A 15,324-nucleotide genomic window follows, 5' to 3' on the forward strand; every position below is an offset into this window, starting at 1 on the left:
CTGTGCACGTCTCAGTATTTACTGAGTCTGTTTAATCAGATCTGGGAGTCGTCGTCAGTTCCTGGGGACATGCTCGATGCTGTTGTCCTCCCTGTCCGGAAACCAGGGACTCTCGGGTCATCCCCTAAGGACTTTCGTCCTATTGCCCTCACGAGTTGTGTCTGCAAACTCTTTGAACGTATGGTTAACGTTCGTCTGATGTGGTTCCTAGAACGGTATTACCACCTCTCCACTTCTCAATTTGGTTTTTGCAAGTGCCGCAGCACAAAAGATGTCCTGGTGAACTTGGAGGTATATATTCGTACTTCTTTTGCTGCGAAGACTTCCATTGTTGCCGTTCTTTTTGGCTTGGAAAAAGCTTACGACACCACCTGGCGGTATTATATTTTGTCCCAACTTCATTCTTTTGGCCTTCGTGGGAATCTCCCTCTCGTCCTCCAAAGTTTCCTCTCTCGTCGTTCCTTTCGGGTGAGGCTGGGTGCCACTCTCTCTGCCTCTTTTCGGCAATATGAGGGTGTTCCCCCAAGGTGGTGTTCTGAGCACTACTTTTTTTCTAGTTGCCCTCAACGGTCTTCTTTCCTCCCTTCCTTCTGGTGTCTTCTCCACACTCTATGTCAACGATCTTTCCCTTTGTTGTTAGGGTGATGAATCTCCTCTCCTTCAACGGCGGCGTCAACTTGATGCCGTGTCGTCTTGGGCCACCGATCATGGCTTCAAGTTTTCTACATCTAAGACTTGTGTTATGACTTTTACTCGAAAGCATGTCATTCTTCGTTATCCTTTGTCGCCTTATGGTCATCTCCTTGTGTACAGGGATTCCGCTAAGCGTTTGGGGTTAATCTTTGACACTCGTTTGTCTTGGTCGCCCCATATCGCTTACCTCCAAGCTGCATGCTCCAAGGCACTTGTCCTCCTTATGGTTTTGTCCCATACTTCTTTGGGGGCGGATAGATGCACGCTCCTCTCTCTACATTCCTCTCTCGTCCTGTCTAAACTCGATTAAGGTTGCTATGCTTACTTGTCTGCTTCTCCTTCTGCTCTTCGTCGTCTTGATGCTTTGCACCATGCTGGGTTGCGCCTCAGCTCTGGTGCCTTTCGTTTGATTCCGTACTCAGGTTGTATGCTGACATGGCTCGTCGGCGTAAAGCAACTGTTCGTGCACATTCCGCGTTCCACCACGGTTTAAGTGGTTCGTTTGACCTATGTCCTGAAGTTTTCTTGAGCATTTGGGTGGCTGCAGAATTTATGGCCGAGGTGATTGTGGACAGTCGCGTCTTTGGGTCTACATCGTCTGTATCTGGGAGACAGACAGTATCAGCCCATTTTTTCTTATCTAGTTTCTTAATGTTCCACTTGGGGAGCGTTAGGGGGTGGGTTGGTGGCTGAAAGTTAGTAAATTTTATAATGAGGGGTTTGTGGTCACTACCAATATCTGGTCCAGTATGAAACTGTAGTTCATGTTGAAAGTGTGCAGAGCCAAAGCAGATGTCCAGTGAGGCTTCATAATTGGTTCTGTAGTTAAAGTAGGTTGCAAGGTAGGGCGGCGAAAGAAGAATATATGGTGTAGTGTCCAAGTAGTTGTGTAGATCAGTGCCTCAGTATTTTGGGTACCTCTACTCCATGTGGGATGGTTAGCATTGAGATCACCTATAACAATGATCGGTTGCCGTAATTGGTTAAGATAGAATTCTAGTTCATTTAAATTTATTGTGCCACCAGGGTTGTATATACCCAGAAAGGATATGTGTGTACCATTGTAGGGTATTAGGCATGCTAAAATTTCTAGTTTACCGTTCACAAAATGTGCAAGCGTTACTGGTTTACATGTCATGTTACTCCGTGTTAAGAGGAAAATACCACCACCCATACGGTTTGATCTGTCCAGTCTCTGCATCTGAAAGTTTTTAAAAATAGGATTTTGTTTGGGAGTGAGCCAGGATTCGGTTATGAAAGCTAAGTCCGGTTTGGATGAGTAAAGGAATTGCTTAAGTTCTGTGAGGGATGTTTTAATGGTTTTTGCATTCCAAGTCATGAAGGTTAGGGGAGCCATTTAGGATGTATGGGTTATGGATGTGTCTGTTTTCCTTGGTATGCCAGTAGTAGTACGTGTTGGATACCTAGATATGGATGTGGGCTGTGTCTTACTCTTGGTAAGTAGTGTAATGTGCGACTAGAGCCACACGCGCCATCTGCCCAGGTGGCTCTATGAGACCCAGCTGAGCAGGTGGGCGCAGGTGTCTAGTCGCTAAGGGTTTGGGGGGGATTTTCCCGGAAGTTGTGGCGTGTCGGACGCGTGTGAGCGTCTGGTGCTTGGGTATGTGGTCAAAAAAGATGGAAGGTCATGTTGGTGGGGGTGTAGGAGAGTATGTGGGCTATGTGGTAGAGTAAGAAATATGAGGATCTGAGTGGAATATGAGGATAATAGTAAATGAATATGTATGTGTGTTTGCCGTAGACGTAATCATGTGTGTAGATAATAGTTTTGATTAAAGATGATAGTAAGTAAGCTATGTAGAGGCTGTGTGTAGGTGTGAGGGGTCCCAACATAGGCAGATATGTTGTTTGGGGTGGGGGAGGGGTCAGGGGAGCTTCCCCTCGGCGTGAGAGTGCTTAGGGCCATTTGTGGTTTGTGGTTTTTTGACGGGCATTATTCTTTTCTTCGAGAGAGCAGAGTCCAGGAGGAGATGAGAGCTGCAGCAGGAGGGATGTGGTCCATTTGCCTTAATGGTTTTTCGATGTCTTCAGAGTAGTCTGGAGATGTTCACCCCAGCATGGCTCTCCATCCACTGTGGATTCGTTAAGGAGGGGTGACGTTCTTACTTCCGCCAGCAGGCCCTCACCTGCCAACGTCAATCACTCCCACCCCTCATCCCCTCCTCTCCCCATACCATCAAGGGTACCCTCTCCCTCCCCTCCATTACCTTCTAGAGTGGGGCACCCCTCTCCCCCTTACCTTTTAGAGTGGTACGGACCAAGATCACATACCATCACATCGACCTGAGAAGTGACACCACATGGCACATCACTTAGTAAACTCAGTCAAAGTCAGTAGGTTTTTTTTTTTTTTTTTTTTTGAGATATATACAAGAGTTGTTACATTCTTGTACAGCCACTAGTACGCGTAGCGTTTCGGGCAAGTCCTTAATCCTATGGTCCCTGGAATACGATCCCCTGCCGCGAAGAATCGTTTTTTCGTCCAAGTACACATTTTACTGTTGCGTTAAACAGAGGCTACAGTTAAGGAATTGCGCCCAGTAAATCCTCCCCGGCCAGGATACGAACCCATGACATAGCGCTCGCGGAACGCCAGGCGAGTGTCTTACCACTACACCACGGAGATTGCTAGCTAAGAGGTTAGCGTTTACTAAAAGAGGGAAACATTTTTTGGCGGGGAGCGAGCCTGAGGTGTACCATCTCTCTCTCTCTCTCTCTCTCTTTCCTGTCACTCTCACTGGGACATAGCAAAGGCGTGCCATGAGCACAACATACAAATTCCATCAAGAACTACCTACCTGTTGCTAAACAGTCCAATCTCACACAAGGCAGTCATATGGGCAGTAAAGGCTTGCAGAGACGCATAAAGGAGTCCAGGACTGAACTCCACAATTCATTTTTAGCTAAGCAAGTTACAATCATGACGAGTTAGTTACAAAATTCAATATAAGTCAACCCATCGTCACGGAGACGCGATCTCTACCTACAAATTGTTCTTGGTAACTGTGATCATTGAAATGTATGCATGTTTACTCAATCTCCATCACCTTTTCTTCCTACAGCCATTACTGCTGTGCAGACCTTGTAACACACAACGGTGTTATCATAGCAAGACAATGTCACAGAATGTTCAAGACTCCTGAATGAGTGAAACATCAATCCATCTCGTTAAGGTCTAACCTTCGTGGCGGTTTGAGGCATAGTGAGATGGACGAGGTACTGGGATGGCCTTACCCTCTCCCCATCCACCCCCACCAAACCCCTACCCCCCTAACACCCCCTTCCAAGCCCAAACCATCAAGCATCACTTCACCCTTCCCAGACCGGATGTTCTGTACAAAGCCTTTAGTATTATTTCTGATCATATGTGTAACCTTGTATCGCAATGTGACCAACATGGTAACATCATTCTTTGCTCAAATAGCATTTTTTTAAGAATATCGAGAGTCATAAGCTGGTCTTCAATCTTATTATTATAACAAATCATAATTTGTTGTAAACACAACTGCATGGGATACACATAGCAGTCAGTGGTTTCTCTCTCTCGCTCTATTCAGATCATTTTATAGTTGGGGGAAAGTAACATCAATTCCTTTCTCCTACCGCCGCTCTTCACATATCTTTTTTCATTTCACTTAGACTGACAGCGCACCAGAGGATGGAAGACTAATGTCAATTTTCGAGCCCCCATCACTCTCACCCTTATAACCTTGAAACGTAACACGACCAACATGATGACATCGTTCTTTGCCCAAATATCATTAATGTAACGTGACCAATATGCTAACTTTATTCTTTGCCCAAATATCATTTTAAGAGTAACGAGCAACTTTCTGTCCGATGTCTGAATATTGAAATGTGAACCCCATTTACCCAAACACAATATCTCCATTACATCTCATACCATATAAATATTATGGTCTGCAAGTTTTAGACCTCTGTAACACATTGTAACGTAACGCAAATCAACTTTCTGCAGTCCAGATAACATTATGAAAGTATGAGTTAGTCCATCTCCATTACATCTCTTACCATATAAATATTACTGTCTACCAGTTTTAGCCTCTGTAATACATTGTAACGTAACGCGGAAATCAAATTTCTACAGACCAAAATAACATTTTTAAATCAAAGTATGACTTAGTCCATCTCCATTACATATATACCATATTCTACCATATAAATATTGGTGTCCACCAGTTTTAGCCTCTGTAACACATTGTAACATAACGCAAATCAACGTTCTACAGTCCAAATAACTTTATGAAAGTATGACTTAGTCCATCTCCATTACATCTACCATATAAATATTACTGTCTGCCAGTTTTAGCCCTCTGTAACACAATGTAACGTAACGTAACGCAGAAATCATCAACTTTCTGCAGTCTAAAATGTCATTTTGAAATGAAAAGTGAGACTTAGTCTATCCCCATTTTATCTCTTACCATATAAATATTGGTGTCCACCAGTTTTAGCCTCTGTAACACTTTGTAACGTAACGCAAATCAACTTTCTGCAGTCCAAATAACATTATGAAAGTATGACTTAGTCCATCTCCATTACATCTCTTACCATATAAATATTACTGTGTGACAGTTTTAGCCCTCTGTAACACATTGTAACGTAACGCAAATCAACTTTCTGCAGTCCAAATAACATTATGAAAGTATGACTTAGTCCATCTCCATTACATCTCCTTCCATATAAATATTACTGTCTACCAGTTTTAGCCCTCTGTAACACAATGTAACGTAGGGTAACTTAGAAATCATCAACTTTCTGCAGTCCAAAATGACATTTTGAAATAAAAAGTGAGACTTAGTCCATCTCCATTACATCTCTTACCATATAAATATTGGTGTCTACCAGTTTTAGCCTCTGTAACACATTGTAACGTAACACGGAAATCATCAAATTTCTACAGACCAAAATAACATTTTTAAATGAAAATATGACTTAGTCCATCTCCATTACATCTCCTACCATATAAATATTAGTGTCTACCAGTTTTAGCCTCTGTAACACATTGTAACGTAACGTGGAAATAAACTTTGTCTGATGACCAAATAACATTATTGAAAATGTCAACCATGTTTAGCCATTACATCCAAACACAAAGAAAAATATTACCGCTTTCCTTTGAGAAACTTATATGTGGAGATCATATCTCCAGAGTCCACACAATAAGCCACACATCACCCATCTTCTGTTTTCAAATCACAGCTCGCATCTAATTTAATGTTATTTTTTTTTTTTTTGCAGAAACTATGTTTTGACAATATGCTCAATGTCAGCAATTACTATTCGTATCATCAAAGTCCTTTCAGTCATCAAACAAGCAGAGGTGCCGCATAAACCACTAAAGATCTGATGTATGCAAGGTACATCATTTTGACAATTCTGACACCGACCCGCCTTAGCGAGATGACTGTGCGCAACAGTAGCCCCAGCAAAAACATAGACTTTTAATAGCAAGACAATGACACAGAATGATCAGCACTCTTAATAATTTTATTCAATCACTGGTAACGTAGCATAACGCAAGACTTTTTTTCACATTTCATATTGCATGTGTAGATTTAGTTTTAACAAAAAGTGAAACACGAGAGCATGAACTAATAGGGTTGAGATGGGAGGAAAGGCTTTGCGGAAGATAGAAGAGCTGAGGAGACATGTTCGCTACCTACGTTACTATTATTTCTTGCAGACTTGCAGACCTGACCAGAAAGCAGTCACTCAGTCAAACATTTTTATAGTTAAAAGTTTTTCATCTTAAGAAACAGGGACTACTAGTCTTCATTTTTTCTTCTACCAAATCAAATAGGGGCGAGGGCCACTACCACATGACTGCGGGAGCGAGCATTCGAGCGGTGTACCTATTGTTGTTGTCTGTCTATTCGCACGACTAGGTTAAGGACCACAATATCCCACACCATACCTGCTACGGGCTCTCACTAGTCAATAAACACAATTTTGTATCATTTCTCGACTAAATAGCACTCCAAAACATCTTTACACATTTAAATTTTTACATTGTCACATGCACAGCCATCAAAGGGAATCTCACTACTGCATGGATGTCGTGTGTGTGTGTGTGTGTGTGTGTGTGTGTGTGTGTGTGTGTGTGTGTGTGTGTGTGTGTGTGTGTGTGTGTGTGTGTGTGTGTGTGTGTGTTGTGTGTGTGTGTGTGTGTGTGTGTGTGTGTGTGTGTGTGTGTGTGTGTGTGTGTGTGTGTGTGTGTGTGTGTGTGTGTGTGTGTGTGTGTGTGTGTGTGTTAAATAAATGGTCCATCTTTCCTGACCACATACCCAAACACAGGACGCTCACACGCGTCCGACACGCCACAACTTCCGGGAAAATCCCCCCCAAACCCTTTGCGACTAGACACCTGCACCCACCTGCTCAGCTGGCTCTCATAGAGCCACCTGGGCAGATGGCGCGTGCGGTTCTAGTCGCACATTACACTACTTTGGTACTGGCGGTTTGGGTTTGTGGCAAGTCAGCCTGTGGAATGATTTTGGTAAGGCGTGCTAGGGAGTTATTTATGAGTTTTTCTATCATCTGTTCAAACAATGTGTGTCCAGCAATGGTGGCTTTGTTTGGGCGGATGTCAGTGTCTGTAGCTGTTGATGGGATGTCTTTTGGGTCAGCCTCAGGTGTGGGTTGTGTTACTTGTGTAAAAAATTTAGTTAGAAGTCGGTCCAGCGTCTTTTCTAGTGCATTTTCGATGCGTGTGACAAAAGTTTCAACAAGATCATTTTCAATGCGAGTGACAAGAGTTTCAACAAGATCAGGATTCAGTTGTGCATTTTGTGAGAGATGGTTGGACCCTGGGGTTGTGGGAGTGTCGGTGACAGATATATCAGGTACACGCAAAGGTTGTGGTTGAGTGTGAGGTAGTGTTTGATGATGGGCTGTGTTAGGTTGTTTCAGTGCACTACTGTATAGCAGGTTGTTGGTAGGGAGAACCTTAGTTTTTGCTGCTGCTGCTATGTATGAAGGACATTGTTTGAATGTAATGTCGTGATCGCCACCACAGTTTGAGCAGGTAAGTGTATCGGATGTACAATCTTGCGTGTAATGGGAACCAGATCATTTCCCACATTTAATGTCTTTGGTGCATCCTTTCCAGGATGCACTGAGTAGGACGTGGTATATACACCTCTAGTTTATGGAGGAAGCCGTTTAACCAAATCCTCTCAGGGGGAATGTAGTCTAGAAAGGTAAGCAGAGCAGTGCTTGTATCACTCAGTTCTCCGTTTGTTCTTCGCATAAATTTTTTGATTCCATGGATCGGGATGTCATGTGTCGCAAGTTGTGCTTTGATGTCGTCTTCACTGATGTCTACCACATCTCGGATTACATATTTTGTTAATCGGTCCCCTAGTGGTTTGTAGCACTTGACTTTGTGGCCACAGATGTCAGTAATGTCTGAAAGCTCTAGTACTTCACAATATTTGTGGTCCACTGCGATCGGGGATTTTTGTTTATTAGGTCTCATATCGTGCACGATGATCCCGAATATCTTGGGAATGGCATTATATAAGATACTTTGTGCTCGGCTTTTTCTGAACACATTTGCCTCTTCGCCATCAAAGGCAATGATGAAAGTTTGCAAATCAGAAGAACTTGGCCGACCTTGGTTGAGCTGTGGATGTTCATACTGAGGCCGCGTGGTGCCGGCATGGTCTCTGTTTACTTCTGTAAGTTGGCGGCGTTTCGCCTCCAATCTGTTTGCCTTGCTGTGATGTTTGCTGTCTAGGAAATTTCCATCTAGATCCTCTTCTAAGACCGGGTGACGTTCATCATCTTAATGTGTGGTATGCAACAGTGGTTTCCCAGTGTCCTCAAAGGTATCGTCAATGTTTGTAGGAGAGACGCTGCGTGAACCTCCACCAGTCGCCATCTTCTAGTTCTAGACCTCCTTCTAGTTCCTCTTTTGGTTTCCTGTATGCTGTCGGCCGGCCAGTAATTATTTCTCTCTCTTTCCTCTCAGAAATTCTCACCAGGACAAGGTCAAACACGGTTGTCTGACAGACAGACATTTAATACAAACAATAAATATTAAAAATAACCTGGTAATATCAGGTAATGTTGACCAGATCACACACTAGAAGGTGAAGGGACGACGACGTTTCGGTCCGTCCTGGACCATTCTCAAGTCGAATGAGACTTGAGAATGGCTAAAGAGACAACTTTAGCCACGTTATTGTGACTCATCTCCTGAATATCAGGTAATGGTTCAACGTAAATAACGTCACTCTTCCTTATGAACCATACACAATCTGATAGTCTGCTAGGCTGCTGCCTGCTCCTCTGCAGCAACCCTCTGTGCCTGAGTCACCTCGCCGTTTGGGCTTGGCTTTTTACATGACAATCTGATTCACTCAAAAATATATCAACGCTCTCACCTTGCATTGCGTCAGGCATACTACATGAATCCATCCACCTCTCAAGCATACATTGATGCCCTCACAACCCTCTGTATCTCATCCAAAAGATCAGCTACTCTCGTTACACAATAAGTCTCCTCTATAGTGGTTGATCTTCCTGGGAATCATTACTGGGCCCAACCATCAGTGGGTCCTCAAATTAAGTAGATCCTCTTGCAGCTTCTCCTATATCGCTGATACCTTAACTAATGACGAATCGTGTCCACTATGTACCACTGCTACATCAATCTGGTTGCACCACATCCATCTTACATGTACCTATAATTCCATTACCCCAAAATAATAAACTCTATATTCTACTGAGGAGGCCAACTCCCCTTCCAGGATGAGTTCACACCGAAAATCTCCGTCCACCATCGGGCTCTCCTCCTCAGTAATCCACTGACCCTGGCAGAGCGAGCATGTGTCGCTCCCATCCTTCAAAATGCCAATTCATCTTAAACTTATTATACCATTTCATTATTTACATCAACTTTCCAATCGCCATTCATAAACATAACTCACTGTAACCAGCAATATGTCTAGGGTCCCGGTAGTACAGTCGGGTTCGTTGTTGACGCACAATCGATAATTTAGAGTTCGAATCCCGGATGGGACAGAAATGGTTAGGCATATTTCCTTTCACTTAATGCGTTTGTTCACTTAGCAGTTAATAGGTACACAAGAACTAGTCAGCTTGTTGTGGGTTGCAAAGGAGAATATTTGTATTACTTAAACTTAGAAACATACAATGTGTATACAAATGGTTTAACGGCTAGCCACATTCCTGAATGCAAAGTAATAAAGTAGTTTATAAAAAGAAAAAACGAAATGTAAAACAGCAACATAAACTTCTATGCAACAGCAACAAATACATTGTACAAAAATTACAAAAGTTCAAAACGAACATTCTATCTGCATCTCTTTTAAATGACAATTTTTGTTATGTCTGGGCTGAAATGTCTGAGCAGTTCACACTTTGATGAGAAATGACAAGTGTTGATCAGTCAGCTTCGTTCTCTGAGAAGTTTTTGTTGATATCATGGAGGAAAATAACTGTTCTCACACACAAAAGTTGAACCAAACATTGCCTATAATCCTTGAGACAAACTTTCTGAAGCTTTTAAACGTTTTAGGAAGGTATGAAAAGAAACCAGGTATCCCCACTTCAAGATGTACACTACACTGCTCTGAGTATAGAATCCGACTGCACTTCTAATAGTTCTATCTGCAGGTTTTCTTCTGCCTTGGCAACATCAAAAGTGAATGGTGCTGAGAATAATGCAAAGTGGCGTTCAAAAGATGAGAAATCACGAAATCTTTCCAGAAATCCCTTTGACAACAATACTAGGTGACTGTCATACTTAGCAAAGACTCAGTATTGGCAGTGTTTACTGCTCTTTGTACTTTGGAAAATTAACTAAATTTTCATTTGACAACTGTGACTTCCATAAGCTTAGTTTTTAATGAAACACTTGATGTCATCATTCAACTGAGTGATGAGTTTGTTTTTACCTTGTAATTTCGTATTATAAAAACTGCAATTTTGGCCGTTAAATGACTCAATTACCGTCTCCTTTATGCGGGCCGCATGTTTGATATGCCGGTTATATACTAATGTTTTACTTGTAATTTGTTGAATTTTCTTCCTAAGAAAATCCTCAGATATTTCTTTAAATATATAATTTATGGAATATAAGTATGTTCCTGTTCTGTTGTCCTTTATCTAAACCTTTCAGAATCAGTTTTTATTGTAAATAAATAACAATATTCTTACATTTTCTCCACAGTTTCAAAGGGCAAAATAGGTATAAAATAAAATAAAAATAGTTTATTGCTAGTATTCTAACAATAAAAAGATATGCATAAAGATATACAAGTAAAATAAATAGAGTGGTTATGTAGGAAATTATCTTACACCTTGACTGTAATACAAGGGGCCTGATAGCTGAGTGGACAGCGCTCTGGACTCCAAATCCTAGGGTCCGGGTTCGATCCCCAGTGATGGCAGAAACAAAATAGGAGTTTCTTTCCCCCTGATGCACCTGTTACCTAGCAGTAAATAGGTACCTGAGAGTAAGACAGGTGTTACGGGCTACTTCCTGTGTGTGTACTCACCGAATTGTACTTACCTAATTGTGCTTGCGGGGGTTGAGCTCTGCCTCTTGGGTCCCACCTCTCAACCGTCAATCAACAGGTGTACAGGTTCCTGAGCCTATTGGGCTCTATCATATCTACACTTGAAGCTGTGTATGGAGTCAGCCTCCACCACATCACTTCCTAATGTCATTCCATTTGTCAATTACTCTGACACTAAAAAAGTTCTTTCTAATATCTCTGTGGCTCATTTGGGCACTCAGTTTCCACCTGTGTCCCATAGTGCGTGTGCCTCCTTGTGTTAAATAGCCTGTCTTTATCTACCCTATCAATTCCCTTGAGAATCTTGAATGTGGTGATCATGTCCCCCCTAACTTTTCTGTCTTCCAGCGAAGTGAGGTTTAATTCCCGTAGCCTCTCCTCATAGCTCATACCTCTCAGCTCGGGTACTAGTCTGGTGGCAAACCTTTGACCCTTTTCCAGTTTGGTCTTATCCTTGACTAGATATGGACTCCATGCTGGGGCTGCATTCTCCAGGATTGGCCTGACAAATGTGGTATACAAAGTTCTGAAAGATTCCTTACACAAGTTTCTGAATGCCGTTCATATGTTGGCTAGCCTGGCATATGCCGCTGATGTTATCCTCTTCATATGGGCTGCAGGGGACAGGTCTGGCGTGATGTCAACCCTCAATTTTTTTTCTCTCTCGGACTCATGAAGAATTTCATCCCCCAAATGATACCTAGTATCTGGCCTCCTGCTCCCTACGCCTATCTTCATCACATTACATTTGCTTGGGTTAAACTCCAACAACCATGTGTTCGACCATTCCTGCAGCTTGTCCAGGTCTTCTTGAAGCCTCAAGCTGTCCTCCTCTGTCCTAATCCTTTTCTTAATTTTGGCGTCTTCAGCAAACATAGAGAGGAATAAATCTATACTCTCCGGGAGATCATTTACATATATTAGAAACAGGATAGGACCGAGTACAGAGCCCTGTGGAACTCCACTGGTGACTTCACGCCAATCTGAGGTCTCACCGTAACTCTCTGCTTCCTATTGCTTAGGTACTCCCTTATCCACTGGAGCACCTTACCAGCTACACTTGCCTGTCTCTCCAGCTTATGTACCAGCCTCTTATGCAGTACTGTGTCAAAGGCTTTCCGACAATCCAAGAAAATGCAGTCCGCCCAGCCTTCTCTTTCTTGCTTAATCTTTGTCACCTGGTCGTAGAATTCTATTAAGCCAGTCAGGCAAGATTTACCCTCCCTGAATCCATGTTGGCGATTTGTCACGAAGTCCCTTCTCTCCAGATGTGTTACCAGGTTTTTTCTCACGATCTTCTCCATCACCTTGAATGGTATACAAGTCAAGGTGTGTGTGTGTGTGTGTGTGTGTGTGTGTGTGTGTGTGTGTGTGTGTGTGTGTGTGTGTGTGTGAGTGTGTGTATATGTGAGTGTGTGTATGTGTGTGTGTGTGTGTGTGTGTGTGTGTGTGTGTGTGTGTGTGTGTGTGTGTGTGTGTGTGTGTGTGAGTGTACTTACCTAATTGTACTTACCTAATTGTGCTTGCGGGGGTTGAGCTCTGGCTCTTTGGTCCCGCCTCTCAACCGTCAATCAACTGGTGTACAGATTCCTGAGCCTATTGGGCTCTATCATATCTACATTTGAAACTGTGAATGGAGTCAGCCTCCACCACATCACTTCCTAATGCATTCCATTTGCTAACTACTCTGACACTGAAAAAGTTCTTTCTAACGTCTCTGTGGCTCATTTGGGTACTCAGCTTCCACCTGTGTCCCCTTGTTCGCGTCCCACCAGTGTTGAAAAGTTCGTCCTTGTTTACCCGGTCGATTCCCCTGAGGATTTTGTAGGTTGTGATCATGTCCCCCCTTACTCTTCTGTCTTCCAGTGTCGTGAGGTGCATTTCCCGCAGCCTTTCCTCATAACTCATGCCTCTTAGTTCTGGGACTAGTCTAGTAGCATACCTTTGGACTTTTTCCAGCTTCGTCTTGTGCTTGACAAGGTACGGGCTCCATGCTGGGGCCGCATACTCCAGGATTGGTCTTACATATGTGGTGTACAAGATTCTGAATGATTCCTTACACAGGTTCCTGAACGCCGTTCTGATGTTAGCCAGCCTCGCATATGCCGCAGACGTTATTCTCTTTATGTGGGCTTCAGGAGACAGGTTTGGTGTGATATCAACTCCTAGATCTTTCTCTCTGTCTGTTTCATTAAGTACTTCATCTCCTATTCTGTATCCTGTGCCTGGCCTCCTGTTTCCACTGCCTAGTTTCATTACTTTGCATTTACTCGGGTTGAACTTCAACAGCCATTTGTTGGACCATTCACTCAGTCTATCCAGGTCATCTTGTAGCCTCCTACTATCATCCTCTGTTTCAATCCTCCTCATAATTTTTGCATCGTCGGCAAACATTGAGAGGAACGAATCTATACCCTCTGGGAGATCATTTACATATACCAGAAACAGTATAGGTCCAAGGACTGACCCCTGCGGGACTCCACTTGTGACGTCTCGCCAATCTGAGACCTCACCCCTCACACAGACTCGTTGTCTCCTGTTGCTTAGGTATTCCTCTATCCACCGGAGTACCTTCCCTCTCACTCCAGCCTGCATCTCCAACTTTCGCACTAGCCTCTTGTGTGGCACTGTATCAAAGGCTTTCTGACAATCCAAAAATATGCAGTCTGCCCACCCTTCTCTTTCTTGCCTTATTTTTGTTGCCTGGTCGTAGAATTCAAGTAACCCTGTGAGGCAGGACCTGCCATCCCTGAACCCATGTTGATGCTGTGTTACAAAGTTCCTTCGCTCCAGATGCTCCACTAGTTTTTTTCGCACAATCTTCTCCATCAGCTTGCATGGTATGCAGGTTAGGGACACTGGCCTGTAGTTCAGTGCCTCCTGTCTATCCCCTTTCTTGTATATCGGGACTACGTTAGCTGCTTTCCAAGTATCTGGCAGTTCCCCTGTTGCCAGTGATTTGTTATACACTATGGAGAGTGGTAGGCTCAGTTCTCTTGCTCCTTCCTTTAGAACCCAAGGGGAGATTCCATCTGGGCCTATAGCCTTCGTCACGTCCAACTCTAGTAAACACTTCCTTACTTCCCCACTGGTAATCTCAAACTCTTCCAGTGGTTCCTGGTTAGCTATTCCCTCACTTACCTCTGGAATTTCTCCTTGTTCTAAGGTGAAGACCTCCTGGAATTTCTTATTCAATTCCTCACACACAATTCCCCAGTGTGTGTATGTGTGTGTGTGTGTGTGTGCGTGTGTGTGTGTGTGTGTGTTTACTAGTTATGTTTTGCGGGGGTTGAGCTTTGCTCTTTCGGCCCACCTCTCAACTGTCAATCAACTGTTTACTAACTACTATTTTTTTTTTTTTTCCTCCACACACCACACACACACACCCCAGGAAGCAGCCCGTGACTCAAGAAGCAGCTGACTAACTCCCAGGTACCTATTTACTGCTAGGTAACAGGGGCACTTAGGGTGAAAGAAACTTTGCCCATTTGTTTCTGCCTCGTGCGGGAATCGGACCCGCGCCACAGAATTACGAGTCCTGCGCGCTATCCACCAGGCTACGAGGCCCCTCCTCCACCAGGCTACGAGGCCCCGTGTGTGTGTGTGTGTGTGTGTACTCACCTATATGTGCTTGCAGGATCGAGCATTGACTCTTGGATCCCGCCTTTCGAGCATCGGTTGTTTACAGCAATGACTCCTGTCCCATTTCCCTATCATACCTGGTTTTAAAATTATGAATAGTATTTGCTTCCACAACCTGTTCCTGAAGTGCATTCCATTTCCCCACTACTCTCACGCTAAAAGAAAACTTCCTAACATCTCTGTGACTCATCTGAGTTTCAAGCTTCCATCCATGTCCTCTCGTTCTGTTACTATTCCGTGTGAACATTTCGTCTATGTCCACTCTGTCAATTCCTCTGAGTATCTTATACGTTCCTATCATGTCCCCCCTCTCCCTTCTTCTTTCTAGTGTCGTAAGGCACAGTTCCCTCAGGCGCTCTTCATACCCCATCCCTCGTAGCTCTGGGACGAGTCTCGT

At 43.5% G+C, this 15,324-nt stretch overlaps 1 protein-coding gene across 1 annotated transcript in view; it reads right to left on the reverse strand.

Moving 5' to 3' along the window:
- Positions 1–15,324, reverse strand: part of LOC123759253 (glutamate receptor ionotropic, delta-1-like) — a 177,829-nt gene that overhangs the window by 130,845 nt on the left and 31,660 nt on the right. Inside the window, exon 6 of the mRNA XM_069334749.1 lies at positions 9,361–9,382. Within this exon, the coding sequence (XP_069190850.1) occupies positions 9,361–9,382 (22 nt within the window). The remainder of the gene's footprint in view (positions 1–9,360; positions 9,383–15,324) is intronic.

The sequence above is a fragment of the Procambarus clarkii genome, chromosome 32 (genome assembly GCF_040958095.1).
Source record: "Procambarus clarkii isolate CNS0578487 chromosome 32, FALCON_Pclarkii_2.0, whole genome shotgun sequence".
Classification (NCBI taxonomy): domain Eukaryota; kingdom Metazoa; phylum Arthropoda; class Malacostraca; order Decapoda; family Cambaridae; genus Procambarus; species Procambarus clarkii.